Raw genomic sequence first — 18749 nt, 5'->3', positions numbered from 1 at the left:
CAGGCTACAAAATTAACATTCAAAAGTCAGTGGCATTCCTCTATGCAAACACTAAGTTAGAAGAAATTGAAATCCAGAAATCAGTTCTTTTTTCTATAGCAACAAAAACAATAAAATATCTAGGAGTAAACCTAACCAAAGAAGTGAAAGACTTGTATACTGAAAATTATGAGTCACTACTCAAAGAAATTGAAAAAGACACAAAGAAGTGGAAAGATATTCCATGTTCATGGGTTGGAAGAATTAACATAATCAAAATGAATATATTACCCAGAGCCATCTACAAATTTAATGCTATCCCCATCAAGATCCCAAGCACATTTTTTAGGAGAATAGAAAAAATGATACAAATGTTTATCTGGAACCAGAAAAGACCTAGAATTGCCAAAACAATCTTGAGAAAAAAGAACAGAACCGGAGGCATCACACTCCCAGATCTCAAACTGTATTATAGGGCCATTGTCATCAAAACTGCTTGGTACTGGAACATGAAAAGACACACTGACCAGTGGAATAGAATTGAGAGCCCAGAAATGAGGCCCCACAACTATGGACATCTAATCTTTGACAAAGGGGCCCAGACTATTACATGGGGAAAGCAGAGTCTCTTCAACAAATGGTGTTGGAAACAATGGGTTGAAACATGCAGAAGAATGAAACTGAATCACTGTATTTCACCAAATACAAAAGTAAATTCCAAGTGGATCAAGGACTTGGATGTTAGACCACAAACTATCAAATACTTAGAGGAAAATATTGGCAGAACTCTTTTCCGCATAAATTTTAAAGACATTTTCAATGAAATGAATCAAATTACAAGGAAGACTAAGGCAAGTATAAACCTATGGGACTACATCAAATTAAAAAGCTTCTTCACAGCAAAAGAAACCACTACCCAAACCAAGAGACCCCTCACAGAATGGGAGAACATCTTTACATGCCATACATCAGATAAGAGTTTAATAACCAACATATATAAAGAGCTTGCCAGACTCAACAACAAGACAACAAATAACCCCATCCAAAAATGGGGGGAGGACTTGGACAGAATATTCACCACAGAAGAGATCCAAAAGGCCGAGAAACACATGAAAAAATTCTCCAAGTCTCTGATTGTCAGAGAAATGCAAATCAAGACAACAATGAGATATCACTTCACTCCTGTGAGAATGTCATACATCAGAAAAAGTAACAGCAGCAAATGCTGGAGAGGATGTGGGGTCAAAGGAACCCTCCTGCACTGCTGGTGGGAATGTAAATGGGTCCAACCTCTGTGGAGAACAGTCTGGAGAACTCTCAGAAGGCTAGAAATGGACCTACCCTATGACCCTGCAATTCCCCTCCTGGGGATATATCCTAAGGAACCCAACACATCCATCCAAAAAGATCTGTGTACACATATGTCCTTGGCAGCACAACTTGTAATAGCCAAAATCTGGAAGCAACCCAGGTGTCCAACAACAGATGAGTGGCTGAGCAAGTTGTGGTCTATATACACAATGGAATACTACTCAGCTGTAAAAAATGGTGACTTCACCGTTTTCAGCCGATCTTGGATGGACCTTGAAAAAATCATGTTGAGTGAAATAAGTCAGAAACAGAAGGTTGAATATGGGATGATCTCACTCTCAGGCTGAAGTTGAAAAACAAGATTAGGAAAGAAAACACAAGTCGAACCTGAAATGGAATTGGAGTATTACACCAAAGTAAAAGACTCTGGGGTGGGTGGGTGGGTGGGGAGAATACAGGTCCATGAAGCATGATAAATGACATAGTGGGGGTTGTGTTGTTAAGTGGGAATCTGGGGAATGTTATGCATGTACAAACTATTGTATTTACTGTTGAATGTAAAGCATTAATTCCCCAATAAAGAAATAAATTATTAAAAAAAAAAACCAGGTGAGGATTAAACAGAGAAAATGAGAAGACAGTAGGGTGGGAAGACAGCATAATGGCTATGCAGAGACTTGAGTCTCTGATATCCTAGATTCAAACTAAACCATAGCTCAGCAGTACTAGGAGGTGGGGAGAGGGAGAGAGATGGAGAGAGAAGATAGCAAAAACAAAAAACAAAAACAAAACAAAAAAAAAAAAAACAAGGGCAACAATGGGAAAATAAATTTAAAAAAAATAAAAAAAGAAAAAAAAAGAAATGTGTCTCCCTCTGTGAGGGAGACTTTCTAAAAAAAAAAAAACATTCACATTGAGGTAACAATCCTCCCTTATCCACTAGTAGTCTGGCTATCATCAACAAGATAAACAATAACAAGTGTTGGTGAATATGTGGAGAAACTGGACCATTTGTGCAGTAAGTCCTCAATATTGGGGGTTGGGGATAGGATCTTGGAAATTACTTTTTTTTTTTCCTCCAGGGTTATCACTGGGGCTTGGTGTCTTCACTACCAATCCACTGCTCCTGGAGGCCATTTTTTCCCATTGCTTTTGTTGGATAAGACAGAGAAATTGAGAGCGAAGGGAAAGACAGAGAGGGGGAGGGAGAGAAAGATAAATATCTACAGACCTGCTTCACTGCTTGTGAAGGGCCACCTTCATCCCAGAGGTGGGGAGCCGAGGGCTCATACCTGGATCCTTGAGCTTCGCACTATGTGTGCTTAACACAATGCGCTACCGCCTGACCCCCAGAAATTGCATCTTTAAATGAAACAAGTAGTAACCAAAGAAGGTCCTTGAAACATTTTGTTCAACATCAGCACACATTTTTTTCTCATAATGAAAAAAATAAAAGAGCCATGAGATGGGGTAGTGACTCAGCAGGTAAAATAGCATTAACAGAGCCTGACTCAATCCTCAGCATTGCATATACCTGTGTGGGAGTGTCTCCTGTGCCTGCTCGCACTCTCTCTCAATAAATCAAACCTTCACTGAAGCAAAATGATATTATTTGAGGACCGGCTGTACATTGTTGTACAGCAGTGTGCAGGAATGTAAAATGGAGCAGCTGTTTGGAAAAACATTTGGCAATGCCTCAATAAGATAAGCAGTTCCTCAAAGATAAGTAGTTACCATATGGATCAGTCAGCTCAGACTGCAATAGTGAGATACTGCAGGCACACCTTGTGCTATGCTTTCTTGTGCTTTGCAGTGATTGCCCTTTTGACAAAGTGGAGGTTGATGGCAACTCTGTTAACACACTACTCGTGCCATTTTTCCAGCCGCATGTGTTCACTTCAAGTCTTGGTGTCACACTTAAAGTCTGTACATTATTTGTGGAGACCTCATGCTACTACACACTTGATAGTGTATAGTACGTATAAGCAAGTTTCTGATGCACTGAGAAACCCAAAAATTCATGTCACTTGCTTTATGGCACTATTCCTCATTTGTGGTGGCATGGAGCAGAACCTGCGACAGCTCCAAGATATGCCTAGAATAGACCTGAGGGTTGGGGAGAGAGTTCAACAACAACAACAAAATATTTTCTCAAAATTCTAGAAACCAGAAATCCCAGATTAAAATGCTTACGGATTCACTGCACACTTTGGTGAGGGCTTTCTTCCTCACATACAGAGACAACTTTCTTCTTGCTATACCTTCATCTGGCCTTTCTTCTGTGTATATGCAAAAGAAGGAAGCAAGCTTTTCCAGTATCTCTTTCTCTTCTTATATGGACATCAGTCCTATGGTGTTAGGACTCTACTTATATGGCTTCATAGATACTAATTTTACTGGGTTATGCAAACAGATTGTCATGTCTGAGGCTTCACAGTCCCAGGTTCAATCCCCTGCATTACCATAAGCCAGAGCTGATGAGTGCTCTGGTAAAAAAAAAAAAAAAAAAAAAAGATACTAATTTTATTAACCTTAAAGTCCCTATCTCCAAATGCAGTCACATTAATGGAAGGTTCACAGGTCATTGACATATGAATCTAGAGTGGGCACATCTACCCAGAACTCCATGTGACAGCAATTCTGCTTCTAGATATGTATCCAAGTAAACTTAAAAAAATACATGTTCACACAAAAGTTCACAGTAATATAGTCATAACAGCCAAAAAGTAGAAACAGCCCAGTGTCCATAAACTGACAACTGGGTAAGTAAAACTGTGGTCTATTTATACAATGAAACATGATTAGCCAGCCAGAAAAAGGGATGGCGGGAGTTGGGTGGTAGTGCAGCCAGTTAAGCATAAGGTGTGGTGTGAAGCGCAAGGACCGGCATAAGGATCCCTATTGGAGCCCCTGGCTCCCCACCTGCAGGGGAGTCACTTCACAGGCGGTAAGGCAGGTCTGCAGGTGTCTATCTTTCTCTCCCCCTCTCTGTCTTCCCCTCCTCTCTCCATTTCTCTCTGTCCTATCCAACAGCGATGACATTAATAACAACAACAATAACTACAACAACAATAGGGGAAAAAGGGGCAACAAAAGGGAAAATAAATTTTTTAAAAAATTTCAAAAAGGAATGGTGAGCTGCTGGCCAGTAGCATAGTGGATTAAACACACATGGCACGAAGAACAAGGATGGGCTCCCCACCTTGCAGGGGGGGAGTGTCACTTCACAAGCGGTGAAGCAGGTGTCCATCTTTCTCTGCCCTCTGTTTTCTTTTTGGGGGGTTTATTTATTTATTTATTTTAATTTCTTTATTGGGGAATTAATGTTTTACATTCAACAGTAAATACAATAGTTTGTACATGCATAACATTCCCCAGTTTCCCATATAACAATACAACCCCCACTAGGTCCTCTGTCATCCTTCATGGACCTGTATTCTCTCCACCCACCCACCCCAGAGTCTTTTACTTTGGTGCGATACGCCAATTCCATTTCAGGTTCTACTTGTTTTTTTTGTTTTTTTTTTCTGATCTTGTTTTTCAACTTCTGGCTGACAGTGAGATCATCCCATATTCATCCTTCTGTTTCTGACTTATTTCACTCAACATGATTTTTTCAAGGTTCATCCAAGATCGGCTGAAAACGGTGAAGTCACCATTTTTTACAGCTGAGTAGTATTCCATTGTGTATATATACCACAACTTGCTCAGCCACTCATCTGTTGTTGGACACCTGGGTTGCTTCCATGTTTTGGCTATTACAAATTGTGCTGCTATCTCCCTCTGTTTTCACCTCCTCTCTTGATTTCTCTCTATCCAACAACACGAACAATAGCAATAATAACAATAACAACAATGGCAACAATAATGGGGGGAAATGATTTCCAGGAGCAGTGGATTCCTAGTGCAGGCACCAGCCCCAGCAATAACCCTGGAGGCAAAAAAAAAAACCAAAAAAAACAATGGCAATGGACTAGAAGATAGTTCATTATATAGAGGGCACACTTTGCCATGTGGCCCAGGTTTGAGCCCTGGCACCCATGAGGAAACTCTGATGCAGGAAAGAGTTGATTTTATGGCATGTGAATTACTCACCCTGGAGAGTGCACATTTTTTCATCTGTGAGAACCCAGGTTCAAGGTCCCAACCCCCCATCTGCAGAGGACAGCTTCACAAGCAGTGCTGGTGTACACCTCCCCTTTTAAGGATTTATGAAAGAACCAGAGGACTGCTTTGGCATATGTGATGCTGGGGATCAAAAGCAGAATCTCATGCTTGATAGTCCAATGCTTTACCCACTGAACTACTTCCAAAGCTGCTAAATTAATCTCTTTTAAAAATATAGATGGGCAAAAAAAAAAAAAGTAAATGGGCAGTCCAGAAAGTGGTGTAGTGGATACAGCATTGGTCTCGGGGTCAGGTGATGGCACACCTGGTTGAATGCACATGTTACAATGCACAAAGACCCGGGTTCGAGCCCCCAGTCCCCACCTGCAGGGGGAAAGTTTTGTAAGCAGTGAAGAAGAGCTGCAGGTGTCTCTCTTCCTCTCTATTTCCTCTACCGTCTCAATTTCTGGCTGTCTCTATCCAATAAATAAATAAATAAAAATAATTAAAAATTATAAAACAAGGGGGCCAGGTGGTGGCGCAGCTGGTTAAGTGCTCACATTACAGTGCGCAAGGACCTGGGTTCAAGCCCCTGGTCCCTACCTGTAGGGGGAAGCTTCATGAGTGATGAAGCAGGGCTACAGGTGTCTATCTCCCCCTCTTCTCTCAATTACTCTCATCTCTATCAGTAACAAATAAAACCATTTTTAAAAATTATAAAAAGAACAGAAGACAATAACTTGAAGCCATATGATAAAATACAAAACATTAATAAAGGCAAATACTTATATTAAAAGAAAGCACTGGTCTCTCAAACATGAGGTCCTGAGTTCAATCCCCAGCAGCACATACACCAGAGTGATGTCTGGTTCTTTTTCTCTCTCTCCTAGCTTTCTCATTAATAAATAAATATTTAAAAATTAATTAATTGGGGGGTCGGGTGGTAGCGCAGCGGGTTAAGCACATGTGGTGCGAAGCGCAAGGACCTACTTAAGAATCCTGGTTTGAAGTCAACGCCCATGTTCAGCGGGGAAGCAATTACAGAAGCCAGACCTTCCACCTTCTGCAACCCTCAATGACCCTGGGTCCATGCTCCCAGAGGGATAGAGAATAGGAAAGCTATCAGGGGAGGGGGTGGGATATGGAGATTGGGCGGTGGGAATTGTGTGGAGTTGTACCCCTCCTACCCTATGGTTTTGTTAATTAATCCTTTCTTAAATAAAAAAAAAAAAAAAAAAAGAATCCTGGTTTGAGCCCCTAGCTCCCCACCTGCAGGGGAGTCACTTCACAAGTGGTGAAGCAGGTCTGCAGGTGTCTTTCTCTCCCCCTCTGTCTTCCCCTCCTCTCTCCATTTCTCTGTCCTATCCAACAACGATGATATCAATAACAACAATGATAACTACAATAACAATAAAACAACAAGGTCAACAAAAGGAGGGAAAAGCAAATTTTAAATAATTAATTAATTAATTAAAATGTAGGTGGGATGAGCAGTGGCACACCCAGTTGAGTACACACATCACATGTGCAAGGACCCTGGTTCAAGCCCCCACTCCCCACCTGCAGGTGAGTGTGATGCTTCATAAGAGGTTAAGCAAAAAAAAAAGAAGTGAAGCAAGTCTGCATGTGTCTTTCTCTCTCCTGCCCTCCAATTTCTCTCTATCTTATCAAATAAAATAGAAAGAAAAAAATGGCTGCCTGGAGTGGCAAATTCATAGTGCCAGCACCAAATCCCAGCATAACTCTGGCACTAAAATAAAAAATTAATTAATTAAAATGTAGATAAAAATATATATAAGCAATTTAATTCATAAATCTACTATAGTAGTAATAAACGCATATCCATTAAGGTATAATCTAGGAATGCAAACAAAGTTCACATAGAAAAATCCACTAAAAGGGAGTCGGGCTGTAGCACAGCGGGCTAAGTGCAGGTGGCGCAAAGCACAAAGACCGGCATAAGGATCCCGGTTCGAACCCCGGCTCCCCACCTGCAGGGGAGTCGCTTCACAGGCGGTGAAGCAGGTCTACAGGTGTCTATGTTTTTCTCCTCCTCTCTGTCTTCCCCTCCCTCTCTCCATTTCTCTCTGTCCTATCCAACAACGACAACAACAATAATAAATACAACAAGGGCAACAAAAGGGAAAAAATAAATAAAATAAATATAAAAAAAAGAAAAATCCACTAAAAGAATGCATCATGCCAATAGATTAAAAGAGAAAGAAATATACAGTCATCCTGAAAGGTGCTTAAGAAGGATTTTACAACATTAACATATATCCCTGATTTTTTTTTCAAGTTCAGTAAAAAGTGAAAGCATTATAAAGTCAAGAGGTTAAAAGCACATGACTGTCTTTGGTGGCAGACAGACCTGAGTTCAAACACAGGCCTCATTTTACTCCCTGGGTGACTTTGGACAATTCAATTGACCTCTCAGACCTCAGACTTATCCTTTGAAAGATGATTATCATTCTATTTAAATATATTAGCATAGCAAATCACATTGCACAGGGCCAAACACCAAGCAGCACTCAGTCAGTGTAAGTTTAGTATTTTTGGTTTTTAAATCCATCTTTATCAATCATGCTATCTCCCCTCTGCCCAAAACAGGATTAGTAATATGAAATTTCAGATAAAATTTGTATTACATGTATTATATAAAAGGAACTTTAAAGTAGCTCATTCCAGATATGTCTATAGTGTAGAAAAGTGAAAGGATATACTCCAAGATATTAACAGGTGATTTTTAATCTCTAGGTAATAGGATTATGTGTGCTTTTTCCTTTCTCTATACTGAACTTAAAGAATGTGGAAATGTAATAGAAATCCTGAGTCATAACAGACAACAAAAAACAGAACTGTTGTTCCAGAAAAAGTAGACAAATTGCGAAATTTCTCCAAAAGGTAGAGGAAATGGATTAAGAGCTTAAAATGATAAGAAAGTGACAAGATTTGAGAATCAGAAAACAGATGTATAATAACCTAAGGCTTAGGCAGATTCTTAAGAGAGATACTGGAGCTATCAGAATTTCTAGTCCAGACACTCAAAAAAAAAAAAAAAAAATCCAAAAAGGGGTAGGTGTGCAGATCAAAACTACTCTGATCCAGCTACACTCAATGAACAGAGAAGATATTGGTGAAATTAACTTCATCAATAGATTTTTAAAAATTATAGTGTGTGGGGAGTCGGGCAGTAGCACAGTGGGTTAAGCACACGTGGCGCAAAGCAAAGACAGGTGTAAGGATCCCGGTTCAAGCCCCCGGCTCCCCATTTGCAGGGGCGTCGCTTCACAGGCTGTGAAGCAGGTCTGCAGGTGTCTATTTTTCTCTCCCCCTCTGTCTTCCCCTCCTCTCTCCATTTCTCTCTGTCCTATATAACCACGACGACATCAATAGCAACAACAATAATAACTATAACAATAAAAAACAAGGGTAACAAAAGGGAAAATAAATAAATATAAAAATAAAACAAACAGAATATATAGTTTTAAAAAGCTAAAAGAAAGTATAAAACTTGTGAGAACTATGGTGGTTATCTTGTGAGGCTGGAAGTTGGGGATACAGAACTTTGGTGAAGGTTGTGGTGTGGAACTCTACACTGTAATCTTGCAATCTTGTAACAAACTATTAATAACAAATAAAAATATTAAAAAGAAAAAAATAGTGGTCCGGGAAGTGGCGCAGTGGATAAAGCACTGGACTTTCAAGCATGAGGCCTCTAGTTCAATCCCGGCAGCACATGTACCAGAGTGATGCCTGGTTCTTTCTCTCACTCCTCATATCTTTCTCATTAATAAATAAGTAAAATCTTTTTTAAAAAATTTTTTTAAGTTGGATGGTGGCGCACCTGGTTGAGTGTACATGTTACAGTGCACAATGACCCGGTTCAAGCCCCCGGTCCCCACCTGCAGGGGGAAAGCTTTGCGAGTGGTGAAGCAGATCTGCAGGTGTCTCTCTGTCTCCCTCTCTATCTCCCCTCCTCCTCTCAATTTCTGGCTGTCTCTATCTAATAAATAAATGAAGATAATAAAAATTTAAAAATTAAAGAGTATAAAGTGTGTGTGGGGGGCCTAAAGGATAGGAGGAACACACATCAGGATGCTCTTTCTGACATAGAGAAAGGAGGGGAGGGAGTTTGATTCTACTAAGGGACTTCCCACCCCTTTTGATTCTACTAAGGGACTTTCCCCTTCCCTTGCTCGAGGCAAGGCGCCTGTAGACTTCCTGCGAGGTTAGGAAAAGTTGGAGCGCCCACCGGCTCCCGCAAATCCCTCCCGGCGGACCCCACCCCACCCCACCCCGGGGAAGGGGGGAGTCAGTGGGGTCCGGGGCGCTCGCGGTCCCCGCATCGGGAGAGACGCTGCGTGTTAGGAGACCGCGCCTGCCCGAGCTGTCGCGTGTCTGGGGTGGGTGCGTGGTCCCCGGCGCGCTGGGCGGCCTTACCCCCGGGCCCGGTGGAGACGGTGACCTGCGCGTAGGTGGCTCCCGCGGCGGCCGCCGGGCCCGAGACCCCGTTAAGCGCCGCAACGCGCACGGTGTAGCGCGCCCCGGGCCGCAGGTGCAGCAGCGTGGCCGCGCGTTCCCGCAGCCCCGCCTGGCGCGGCACGAAGGCCACTCGCGGCCCGCAAGGCTCGCAGGCGCCCGCCGGACCCTCGCGGCCGCAGCGCAGGCACAGCAGCGAGTAGGTGACGTCCGAGCGGCCGCCCGAGTCGGCCGGGGGCAGCCAGCGCAGCCGCAGGGCCAGCGGCGAGCGGCTCAGGCTGTACTGCAGGTCCCGCGGCGCCGACGGCGGACCTGGGGCGGCACAGGGCGGCGATCAGGGGCGCGGGGCCGGGGAGGGACGGGACGCGCCCCAGGGTGGCTGGGTGGGGAGCGAGGAGCTCACCGTGGCCGCGGTGGCGGGGCGCGGTGAGTCAGGCGTGGGGTGCACCCCCAGAAGACTTGCCTCAGGGGGCTGGTGTCCCCCTCCTGGCTGCGGGTGAGGGCCAGGGCGCCCCCCAACCGTCCGGCCGTCCAGGAGCCCCGCCTCATTCCCTCCCTCCGTCTGGACTGTATGACCCAGGTTCTTCCAACCCAAGGCCTCCGCCCTCCACCCCAGTTCCCAGCCCGCCGTCCTCCCCTGCCCCCCCCCCCCACACCTGGTTTCAGCACACGCAACCTCTTCCCCCCATGAATGCACTCGCATTCCCGGGTATGAGGAAGGGCACCTCTCACCACCCCTCCACCGCGCCCACCCACCAGCCCCAGCGGGGGACTCACGGGTGCAGGAGGCCGAGGGCGGGTCGCTGGGCGAGCGTGCGTAGCTGTCCTGGCACACGCAGAAGGTGGAGGCGTTCTCCAGGGCACGGCTGTGCTCGGGGCAGGGCGAGCAGAGGGGCCTCCGGGAAGACACCTTGTAAAACCCTGGGGGGCAGGCTGCAAGGAAGAGCCCTGTGAGGAGGCTGGAAACCGTCTCCCCACACGCCACCCTGCTCCGGTGAGGATGGCTGATCCTCCCCAGCAGGAATGGGCCCAGGGTCTCAGCGACTCCAACACAACCCTGTGGGGTGGCTGGCAGCTCCCTGCCCCTTTACTGTAAGTGCTCAGTGGAGTAATTTACTTTTGGGAATTCATTTAATCCTTGCAACAACCAATAAAGTATGTACTTGGTCATCCTTTCAAAAATGAGGAAACTGTGCTGGGTAGATCTCTTCATGGTTATGCGAAAAGATTTTCATGCCTGTGGCTCCAAGGTCCCAGGTTCAATTCCCTGTACCACCATAAGCCAGAGCTGAGTAGTGCTCTGGTAAAAAAACAAACAAACAAATAAACTAAAGTTCAGAGAGGCTACATAATTTACTGAGACTTCAAAGCTAGTAAATTGTAGGATTCCAACCCAAGTAGCCTAGTTTCAGAGCCTATCATACTACCTTCTCCCCTCTGGAAATCAAACTTCACTTGGATAAGGCACTGCTTTGCCACGTGCCTGACTCAGGCTTAGCCCTGCACTCACTGCATTGAAGGAAGTTTAAATGCTATAATCTAACTATCTCTCTCTGTCACTCTATCTCTGGAAAAGTCATCCCTGAGTAGTGAAAGTTCAGTAATGGTGAGGAAGGAAGGAGAGGGGAGGGAGGAAATGAAAGAAAGACAATTAGACAAACTTTCCAATCTTGGAAGTGAGGACAGAAGAAGTTCCTCCCAGTGTTGTCTCAGGGACACAAGGGACAGACACAGACTTCCAGTTACACTAAGGGAACATTCATGCACATTGTCAAGGTTCATTCTTTCACCACCACCACCAAAATCCTCCACTGTCCTGGGGGCCAGGTGGTGGTGCACCTGGTTAGGCATACACACTACAGGGCACAAGGACCCAGGTTCAAGCTCCTTGGTCCCCATCTGCAGGGGGAAAGCTTCAGAAGTGGTGAAGCAGGACTGCAAGCATCTCTCTGTCTCTATCCTTCTCTACCTCTTCCTCTCCTCTCAATTTCTCTCTGTCTCTATCCAAATATATATATATATATATATATATATATATATATATACATATATCTTCCACTGGGATGCTTGTTCCAGTTTGCAAGTGGAGTCAGAGAGAAGAGAGAGAGAACAGGGGTATGGAAAGTGTCCTCTTGACACTTCATGCTTTTGCCTCTCTAATAATACCGGAGTTGTTGAGAGCACAAAGTTATAATATCTAAACAACTTGGGGGGGGGGGCAGTAGCGCAGTGGGTTAAGCGCAGGTGGCGCAAAGCTCAAGGGCCTGCATAAGGATCCCAGTTCAAGCCCCCAGCTCCCCACCTGCAGGTGGTTCACCTCACAAGCAGTGAAGCAAGTCTGCAAGTGTCTATCTTTCTCTCCCTGTCTCTTCTCCAGCTCTCTCGATTTCCCCCTGTTCTATCCAACAATAACAAGAGAAAGAAAAAATGGGGAAAATGGCCTCCAGGAACAGTGGATTCATAGTGCAGGCACTGAGCCTAAGCCCCAAGGATAACCCTGGAAAAAAAAAGACCTTGGGTTTGCAGCAACTAAGTCCACAAGTGTGTGGCTTTAAGTATGGTGGTGGCTTCTCAGAGCCTTTCACAGTATCAATACCAAAAAAAAAAAAAAAAAGGATGTTGGAGAAGAAAATTCTCTCTCTCCCTCTGCTGAGGCAGTGGGCCTGCCAACATGTGAATAAATGGCTCACTCTCTCTCTCTCTCCCTCTATTTCTCTGTTTCTTACGGCCCATGTATACTCCAACATGTGGGTGTTCTCAAATTTCCTGAATAAGGTTTAAAATTCCTGAAAAAAAAGAGAGAGAAGAAACTGAAATAAAACATGTAAACTCCAGTACAAACACCATTTACAAGATAATGGTAGTAATTACAGCTCCTCCATCACAGGCCTGAAGTGAAACCCCTAAACACCCACTTTGAAAAAATGTTCACACCAGCTGGGCAAATGAGGGAAACAGTGGCTGCCAGTCCTCATCCCAGAGCCTAGCAGGTTCTCACCTTGTTCTGTGCTGCAGCCCCCTGCGTGCCCCCCCACACCTCTCACTCCTGCAGAGGAATCACTTTACAGGCGGTGAAGCAGGTCTGCAGGTGTCTATCTTTCTCTCCCCCTCTCTGTCTTCCCCTCCTCTCTCAGTTTTTCTCTTTTCTATTCAGCAACAACAACAACAATAATAACCACAACAACGATAAAATAACAAGAGGAAAAAAATGGCCTCCAGGAGCAGTGGATTCATAGTGCAGGCACCGAGCCCCAGCAATAACCCTGGAGACAAAAAAAAAAAATTAAAAATAGTAAAGAAGACTGCCAGGAACAGTGAATTCATTATACAGGCAGAGCTCCAAAACTCCAGTGGCAGTTTTAAAAAGTAAAATATTTTTTAAAAAGAACAGAGCAAAAGATTCACAGTGTTGGCCTCTGGTGAGCAACAGCAATAGGCTGAACTTAGAAACCTGCCTTCCAGTGTGAGCTCTGTCATTGGTGGTAACTCTGGTTTCAGGAAACCACCATCAAGTGAGAATAACCACCACAGCCTGCCCACCATTGTGAAATAATAGTAGGAGTGCCCTGTTTAAAGGAGAGAAGTAATGCTGCAGATTATTGGTGTGTGTTGGGGGAAGGGGGCCTCCTGCCCCAGAGATAGGTGGTCTTATTACACAGCCTTGATATCTCCATTTGGAGATTCTGTTTAAGAGAGGTTTGTGTTGAGGAACTGACTCAGGAAGTGGCTCCTAGCTACTGACCCCACCCCTTCTCCCTCAAGGTCACCAGCAGATTTTCAGAAATCTTCTAGTTCAACTCCCACTCAAGCCCCCCAGCAGTTTGCTTAATAGTCACCACAGCCTTGCTTATTTATTTATTTATTTTTTTATTTGCCACTAGGCTTATTGCTGGAGCTGGATGTCAGCACTATGAAAACACCCCTTCCTGCAGCCTTTTTTTTTTTTTTTTTTGATAGGACAGAGAGAAATTGAGATAGGAGGGGGACTTTGCGGTAAAGAGAGACTCCTGTAGCCCTGCTTCACCTCTTCTGAAGCTTCCCCACTGTAGGTGGGAACGGGGGTGGGGGGGGCTAGAACCTGAGTCCTTTCACATGATAACCTGTGAAAGGTGCACTCACTCAGGTGTCCCAGTGCCCAGCCACTTTGCTCATGTATTTCACTATGAGGAGCACATAATAAGGAGATGACCAAGGTTGTCTAATGCACAACACTGGTAGTCAGGAGGTACTTTCTTTCATTCCATGTCTGTAATCCCCCCACATCACCCCATCACAAGGCTTCACTGTGCCTTGTGGAGCCTTAGAGAGAATGTCTACAGAGGTCTCCAGGACAAGTCTATTACAGACCACCAAGAGAAACTCCAAGTCTTTCAGTAGTGCCTGGCAGGGAGCATGAAGGCACCAGAATCAGGATCACTAAACAAAGAGACAAGAAGGGAGAGCCCCTCCACTTCCATCTTTTGAAAATGGCTCTGTAGTTAGCCTCAGGGCTCACTTGCAAGGCCTTAATTGTTTAAAAAATTTATTTATTTATTTATTCATTTATTTATTTTGGATAGAGACAGAAATCAAGAACAAAGGGGAAGATAGAGATGGAGAGAGAGAGAGACACCTGTAGCACTGCTTAATCACTGCTCGTGAAGCTTCCTCCTGCAGGTGGGACCAGGGGCTTGAACCTGAGCCTTTCTGTATGGTAACTTGTAGTCAACTAGGTGTACCACCACCTGTTCCGAGACCTTAACTTTCAAATACAAAATACAAATCAAATACAAATACAAATCTTTTCAAATACAAATCTGACCACTTGGCTTCCCTTCCCAAAAGTAAAAACAAACAAATTAGGCTGGTGAAATAACTCACTACTTTTTGATATGTACCACCCAGCTTCAAGCCCTGAGCCCAACTCATTGAAGGCAACTTCATGCTGTGCTCTTTCGCCGTCTCTGCCTCTCTGTCTCTGTCTAAATCAACAACAGTAACAACATCAGCTCCTGGGCCTGGTTGATGGCACAATGGTAGCACAGCCAGACTTTCATCCCTGAGTCCAGAGAGGTTCCAGGTTCAATTCCAAGTACCACCATGGGCCAAAGTTGAGTAGTTCTCTGGTTTAAAAACAAATGGCGGGGGAGGAGCATAGCATGTTGAGTGCACAGGTGTGAAGTGCAAGGACTGGCTCAAGGATCCAGGTTCGAGCCCTTGGCTCCCCACCTGGGGGGGGGGCAGTTCACAGGCAGTGAAGCAGGTCTGCAGGTCTCTTCCTTTCTCTGTCTTTCCCTCCTCTCTCAATTTCTCTCTGTCCTATCCAACAACAACAAGAGCAATAACAACAATAATAACAACAAAGGCAATAAAATGGGGAAACAGCATCCAGAAGCAGTGAGTTCACAGAGCAGGCACCAAGCTCCAGCGATAACCCTGGAGGCAAAACAATAAATTAAATAAGTAAATAGGGGCGGGCAGTGGCACACCTGGGTGAGCACACCCATTACAGTGCAAGAAGACACAGGTTCAAGTCCTTGGTTCCCCAGCTGCAGGGAGAAAGTTTTACAAGTGGTGAAACATCTGCAGGTGTCTCTTTCTCTTTCCCTCTCCTATTTCCTCCTCCCCTCTCAGTTTCTGTCTGTCTCTATCCAGTAACACATATATAAATAAATAAACAAGTAAATAGATAGAGGCCGAATGGTGGCACACCTGGTTGAGTGCACATGGTACAATGCACAAGGACCTGGGTTCAACCCCCAACCCCCACTTGCATCAGGGAAAGCTTTGCAAGCAGTGAAGCAGTGTTGCAGATCTCTCTCTCTCTCTATCCTTCCCTATCTTCCCTTTGTCTCTCAATTTCTGTCTCTATCAAATAAACAAACAAAGGGCAAGGGTAGATAGCATAATGGTTATGCAAAAAAACTCTCTTGACTGAGGCTCTAAATCTCCAGGTTCAACCCCCTGCACCACCATAAGCCAGAGCTGAACAGTGCTTTGGTCAAAAAAAAAAAAAAAAAAAAGGAAATTGGGCGTTTGCACAGCGGGTTAAAGCGCAAAGCTTTAAGGATCCTGGTTCGAGCCCCCAGCTCCCCACCTGCAGGGGAGTCGCTTCACAGGTGGTGAAGTAGGTCTGCAGGTGTCTGTCTTTCTCTCTGTCTTCCCCTTCTCTCTCCATTTCTCACTATCCTATCCAGCAACGACGACATCAATAACAACAATAATAATTACAATAAAACAACAAGGGTGACAAAAGGGAATAAATAAATAAATATTTAAAAAAAGAAAGGCAAACAAAGTAATGAATGAATAAAATAAAAAATCAGTTCCCTCACTGTCTCTGCCCCACCTCATTGCACCTCTGAGCTTGTCCTGTGCTGCCATGCACCCTTTCAGTACCAGCAAACACCTGTGCTTTGCTGAAGCCTAGTTCAAAGCAATACTTCCTATATGAAGCTTCCCTCATCGTCCTGCCTAGCTCCCTACTCCCCAAGGCAAAGCTGATGTCAGTATTGTCTGTTGTCAACCTTAATTAAAAGTGAGACTGGGTCCCTGAGTCTTTTCCTATCTCAGCCCCAGATTGTGTATCCCTCCTCCTCCCTCTAACCTCAGTCACCCAGTACTTTTAAGCATAATTATGAGCCAGGTGCCATTCTAGCCTCTGAATATGTAGGTATAAAGTGGTCCTAGCATATGGCCACAGGCATAGTTGCCTTCTGTCTTTCCTCACAGGTTATCAATCATAATTGACACAGTGCCCTTAACACCCAGCCAGTGAACCTCAAGCACCTCTTTTCCATGCTTATCTCCCCTCTCCCTCTTTACAGGCCTAGTGGAGGGAACCAGCCACCTTCTCCTGAAGACTACCTCCTCGTCCTCCACACTGGATGCCACCTCTTCACCCCCTCCCAGACTGTTCCTCATTTCCTGATTCCACACAGCTTTCTCAACTAGCTCTTTCCGTGACAGAACAAGAGAGGGGAGCAGTACAATGAGTCCATTTAGGGTACAGACATTCAGGCACACACTGTCTGTAGAGTATTAAACAATAACACTCATGCATGGGGGGCAGGGCGGTAGCACAGTGGGTTAAGTGCACGTGGCGCAATGCACAAGGACCACAAGGATCCCAGTTCAGGCCCCTGGATCCCCACCTGCAGGGAAGTCGCTTCACAGGCAGTGAAGCAGGTCTGCAGGTGTCTCTTTCTCTCCCCCTCTGTCTTCCCCTCCTCTCTCCATTTCTCTCTGTCCTATCCAAAACAATGACAACAATAATGGTAACAACAACACCAATAAACAAGGAAGGGCAATAAAAAGGAAAAAATGGCCTCCAGGAGCAGTGGATTCATAGGGCAGGCACCCAGACCCAGTGATAAGGAAAAAATAAGGAGGCAAAAAGAAAAAAAAAAAAAAAAACCTCAAGCGTGACCTGCTTTTTATCAGAAGCATCAGCAGCTCTAACCCACACCAGTTATTGTTGGTCATTATGCCATGTCTGCTGCATTGCTTGATGTTGTGGTCTATTTACATAATCACTGTTATGCCTGAGACACGCCCTGCCTGCAGGGCATTGGTTTAATCCCCATTGGTTAGATGGAATTCATACTCTTTTCCTCCTCTCCACCCACTCTCCTACCCACTTCCTTTTCCAGCCGGCTGCTTCCGCCTGGGAAGATATAAAGGCAGATTCTTTTCTGATGGATAAACACATTGCATTGCGATTCCACTCAGCCATGAGTTCCTGGTCGTCTGTCTCCCACCCACGAAGCTAGCCCAGCAAGTAATAAAAAAAACCTCGTGAGTCGGCCGGTGGCACAGCGGGTTAAGCGCACATGGCGCAAAGCGCTAGGACTGGCTTAAGGGTCCCAGTTCGAGCCCCGGCTCCCCAACTGCAGGGAGTCGCTTCACAAGGGGTGAAGCAGGTCTGCAGGTGTCTAAATTTCCTCCTCTCTGTCTTCCCCTCCTCTCTCCATTTCTCTCTGTCCTGTCCAACAATGATGACATCAATAACTACAACAATAAAACAAGGGCAACAAAAGGGAATAATAATAATAAAATCCTCCTTTGTAGTGTATCACACCAAAGTAAAGGACTGGGGATGGAGTGGGGATTCAGGCTCTGGAGCACGATGGTAGAAGAGGACCTATGTGGGGGGTTAGATAAGTATGCAGAAAATTAAGGTATTTTTCACATATGCCAACAATTATATTTACTGTTGACTGTAAACCATTAATCCCCTCAATAAAAAATTTTTAAATAGAAAAAAAAATAAAACAAGAATCTTGGTGTAGGAGGTGGCACAATGAATAAAGCATTGGATTCTCAACCATGAAATCCTGAGTTCAATCCCTGGCAGCACATGTACCAGAGTGATAACTGGTTCTTTCTCTCCTCCTATCTTTCTCATGAATAAATAAATAAATTATGTTTAAAAAATCCTCCCTCAATCCAGCATTCTCCTCAAGAAACCATCACACACACACACACACACACACACACACACACACACCTTTTAAAATCCAGCTATATAGAGAGGTGTCTGTCCCCTGATTCTAACTCTTTATCCTCACCCCACAGCCTCCCAAAACCTGGTCTCTTTCTATCATTCAACTGAGACAATTATCACTAGCGCAACCACTCAGACATTTCCCAATCACCCCCTTACTTGACTACTCACTGTTTCCTCCCAAACACATCCATCTCTCCCTAACTGCCATGTGATTGCACTCTGCTGGATCTCCAGCTTCTTTGAAAAAAAAATTTTTTTTAATTTGATAAGACAGAAACTGAGAGGGAACTAGAAATAGAGGGGAAAGAGACAGAGCACTTCAGCTTGCTTCACCGCTTATTCACTCAACCAGGTGTACCCCCACCTGGCCCTCCTCCAGCTT

At 44.7% G+C, this 18749-nt stretch overlaps 1 protein-coding gene across 1 annotated transcript in view; it reads right to left on the bottom strand.

The window, feature by feature from the left end:
* The window catches only part of EPHA10 (EPH receptor A10), a 68494-nt gene that overhangs the window by 36379 nt on the left and 13366 nt on the right, over positions 1 to 18749 (bottom strand). The window contains exons 4-5 of the mRNA XM_060206183.1: positions 10657 to 10812; positions 9841 to 10191 (exon numbers count right to left, since the gene is read on the bottom strand). Coding sequence (XP_060062166.1) covers positions 9841 to 10191; positions 10657 to 10812 — 507 coding nt within the window. The remainder of the gene's footprint in view (positions 1 to 9840; positions 10192 to 10656; positions 10813 to 18749) is intronic.

The sequence above is a fragment of the Erinaceus europaeus genome, chromosome 13, assembly GCF_950295315.1.
Source record: "Erinaceus europaeus chromosome 13, mEriEur2.1, whole genome shotgun sequence".
NCBI classification, from domain to species: domain Eukaryota; kingdom Metazoa; phylum Chordata; class Mammalia; order Eulipotyphla; family Erinaceidae; genus Erinaceus; species Erinaceus europaeus.
The sequence above is the reverse complement of the archived record's forward strand: the minus strand, read 5'-3'. Positions and strand labels throughout refer to the sequence as shown.